Source organism: Peromyscus eremicus, chromosome 2 (genome assembly GCF_949786415.1).
Source record: "Peromyscus eremicus chromosome 2, PerEre_H2_v1, whole genome shotgun sequence".
NCBI classification, from domain to species: Eukaryota; Metazoa; Chordata; class Mammalia; order Rodentia; family Cricetidae; genus Peromyscus; species Peromyscus eremicus.
In genome coordinates, this window is record NC_081417.1 from 41139767 (window position 1) to 41143541 (window position 3775).

General features: G+C 51.8%; 1 protein-coding gene across 1 annotated transcript; it reads right to left on the minus strand.

The window, feature by feature from the left end:
* Positions 1–585: 585 nt before the first annotated feature.
* On the minus strand, positions 586–3373 carry Bhlhe22 (basic helix-loop-helix family member e22). The gene has a single exon (XM_059255690.1). The coding sequence runs from the start codon at positions 3371–3373 to the stop codon at positions 2261–2263; it is 1113 nt and encodes a 370-aa protein (XP_059111673.1). The 3' UTR covers positions 586–2260.
* Positions 3374–3775: the final 402 nt, after the last annotated feature.

The following is a 3775-nucleotide window of genomic DNA, read 5'->3' on the forward strand; positions in this document are numbered from 1 at the left end:
CAAATACAAGCAAACACATCATACCTTAGTAGATTCCATGCCTAATGCTATTCAAACACCAACATCTCATTAACAAGCAACACAATAAACTCCAGAAGTCTCTATGGCCATTACTTACACTTAGGTAATTCAATCAAGTTGACTCTTTTGTCACAGAAAAGTAGAATGAAGCCACAGTGAAGCTGGTGTTCAGAGAATCCAAATCCATCTTTTCCCTTGGTCTTCAAGCATTTGGAGGCAGAACTTTTGATTAAAATGCCTTTAAGAAAGTTTACCCACTTCGGCAGGTCCTAACATGGCCTAGATACCATACATGTGGGACAGACTTTAGGGAGAGCCTGGCTTGGTAAGTTCCTGCCAGTTTCAGGAGTTCTGGGCCTATTCTGGGTTCCATCACTGACCCCTCTCACCTCTGCTTCCATGGGATCCCAGTTGTCCTTTTAGTAAACATGTGATCTAGGGCTACTCATAATTGTACAGCACTGACCAAACTTTTGGAAACACCTTTCCTTTTCTGTCACTTTCCAGGCAAGAATAACACAGGAGAGAGGTGGTGTCTCCTACAAAGCACAGCATAATAAAATGTTTGATCAAAATATTTTAATAAAGATTCTTTCTGACATAGATACACATACAAATGGTCGTACATAGCTGTCATAGTCTGATTGACCTATTTAATATATATATATTTCATTCTTTACACATCCAAAACCCACCAACAGATCCATCACAGCTCCGAAATCATCACCCAACCTGACAAACTGAATTTGTATTACCTGTAAGGAGTGGAAAACAGCAAGACTCCATTTCTTAAGAGGTTTTTCTGGATTTTCATAGGATGAAAGGCAGGCAGATAGCCATGCAAACTAAAACAGAAAGCTCACTTTGGGTAAACAGCTTCTTGCTCTTCCTTAGCTTTATTTCATTTCTTTTAAATTTTTATATTTTTTAGAAAAATAACAAATGATTTCACACCGTAAGCAAATCAAAGCAGTCTTTTAAAGTAATAAGTCTTCACAGTTAAAATAACTTATATATGTACATCTATATTAAAAGCAATTAAATTAGACCCTTTAAAATGCACAGCACAACCTGGAAAATATATTTGCCTAGCATGTTCTTGCTTATAAGATCTATTGCTGTGATGTTTTTCCCTTTTGGAATGCAAATAGGTCCCCTTTTGAAAAAGAAATCAATTCATTCATCAATTAAGAATACACCTTTCCTGTAATTTTTGGACTGAAGCAATTTATTAAAGCTCAATTTAAATACAGGGATGATGCAACTGAAAATATCCAGGTGACCTTTCCAAAACCTAAGCAGCTCAGATACATCAATATTTCTCTTCAAACTTGTTGGCAAATAAACCTTTAAACACTTGGCACACAGTGTAAGTTAATATATAAAACAGAATTTTGGAAGCAATAAAAAATATCTTCACATAAGACCCAAGACCTTAACACATAATAAATACTGTTGATGTGGATCATTGAAGAATAACAAATAAATACCATGAATTGCTAATACATCATTGCAGAGTAAAAAGTAACAAGGTGCACATAAATATTTTAAAAGCAATTCTTTCAGCCACAACCTGCTTTTTATATCACTCTCCCCAAAACTTTGAGCATTTTCACGGTTTTTTTTTTAAGTCCAGAGACAATAAAAAATACAAGTCTTTCATAGCAATGTGTCTCTCTCTGCTTTTCCCTCCACTTAAGTCTGCATTTCAAGTTTTTCTCCTGGCTCAGAATCAAAATTTATTTTCGAGTTCCCTTTCTGATTTGTCTGAATGAATATTCTGTCCCCATGCCTTTCAACCCGGGACTCCTCTGCCCTTCAGCACTAGCCAAATTAGCAACTCTTAGTAGGATTAGTATTTTGCCATTCAATACTTTTCACGTCCAATAAACAAGCACTACTTTCCAACTTATTTTTCACCTTCAAAGAAGACTGCTTCCTCGAAGTCTAGGTTGCCACTGAAGTTGCCACTTTTCTGAGGGAAAAAAAGACATCCACACTCCATCCCAACTCAACCTCCCTCTTCCCTCCCTCCTCCCCACCCCAAAGACCGAGATTCAGGGCATGCCAAGGCTGAAAGTCCAGTTTGTCTCTGATACTTCTCAGTTCCTGCCTCTGCTTTGTTTGCCCTGCAAATGTTTCGCAACTAGGAGAGGACCAAAATAAAAGGGGTGGGGAGCAGCTTCTCGCTTTCCTCTAGCTTTGGGGTCGGTCTCCAGGCTTTTGAGGGAGGGAATGTTTAAGGCTTCTCCGTGCACTGTTTGCAGAGGCTGGATGAGACGCTGTTGAATAGGGCACACTTCTCAGGGCAGGAAGCAGCCGGGGGTAGCCCAGCGCTGAACGGGTAGCCGGCCGCCTGCTCATAAGCGCCAAGCGCGGGGTGCAGGGCAGCGGCCGCCGCCGCAGCGGCCGCCGAGCTGGGCAGGGAGGCGGCTGAGATGGCTTGGCCTTGGTTGAGGTAGGCGACTAGGCGCCGCATCTCCTCCAGGGCCTGCGCCTGCATGAGGATGTAGTTCTTGGCGAGGAGCAGCGTGGCGATCTTGGAGAGCTTCCGCACCGAGGGGCTGTGCGCGTAAGGGATGACCGCGCGCAGCTCGTCCAGAGCATCGTTCAGGTCGTGCATCCTCCGGCGCTCGCGGGCGTTGATGTTGAGGCGCAGCGCCTTCTGCTCTTTGGATTTCTTGCTGCTGCCGCCACCGCCACCGCTGCCGCCGCTGCCGCCGCCGCCGCCGCCGCCGCCCGTAGGGCCCCCCGGGGGGAGGCCCGCGCTGCCGTGCAGGTGGGCGTTGGAGCAGCCCTCCACCACCTTGGCGCCTCCGCCGCCCCCCGCTCCCGGGGATGCCCGCGGGTCGGCGCCCCCGGCTCGCAGCACCAGCTCGCAGCGGCCGTCGCTGTCGTCGTCGGGGCTCTGCTCGCCGCCGCTGCTCTCGGCCACCGAGCCGCGGCCAGCGCTCTCGCCGTACTTGAGGCACAGGGCAGCCCCCGCCGGCAGGCTACTCAGGCTCGGGTCGCCCCCCACGCCCGCTGAGCCCACGAGGAGCCCAGGGACACTCACCCCACCGCCGCCGCCGCCGCCGCCGCCGCCGCCCGCGCCGCCTCCTCCTCCGGGCGGCGGCAGCAGCAGCCCGGCCCCTTCGGGGTCAGCCGGCTCGAAGCAGCCTAGAGGTGACGAGGACGAGGACGCCGGGCGTTCACGAGGCGGCGGTGCCAGGGACAGGTCCATGCCTGGGGGCGTGGAGCGGAAAGCTGCCTCCAGGCGCTTGGCGGTGGTGGCGCCCAGGCTCTTGTGCAGGAAGAGGTCGTCTTCGCTCGCGGCCGCCGCGCCGAGGTGCAGCCCGCGCTCCATCGCCATGGCCCGCCGCGCAGCCCGGCACGGCCACCGCCTGGGCTCGGGAGTCAGGCGGCCGCACAGACGCGCGCCAGCCGGGCTCCGGAGCTGCTGCGCGCGTCGGTGCCCGCGCTGCCCGCAGCCCTGTCCCCTTCTTTCTTTTTCTTTTTCGCCTTCCCCCGCGCTCGCCGCCTCCTCTTCTTCTTCTTCTTCGTCTCCAGCCGACGGTGCTGGCTGCTGGGGCTCACCATGGGCCGCGGCCCCTCATGGTGGGAGGGTTGTCGCGGAGGGAGTGGAGCTGCCGCCGCCGCCGCCGCCGCCGCCGCCGCTCTGAGTCCAGCCCGGCGCCTCCTCTCCGCACCGTTTATCTTGCTTGGATTCACCTTCAAGAGATTTCCGGACCCATCAACCAGCCGCCGCCACAGA

What these genes read in the sequence shown, in the direction of transcription:
- Bhlhe22 (XM_059255690.1), bottom strand. Translation starts at nt 3,373, where the DNA reads ATGGCGATGGAGCGCGGGCTGCACCTCGGCGCGGCGGCCGCGAGCGAA.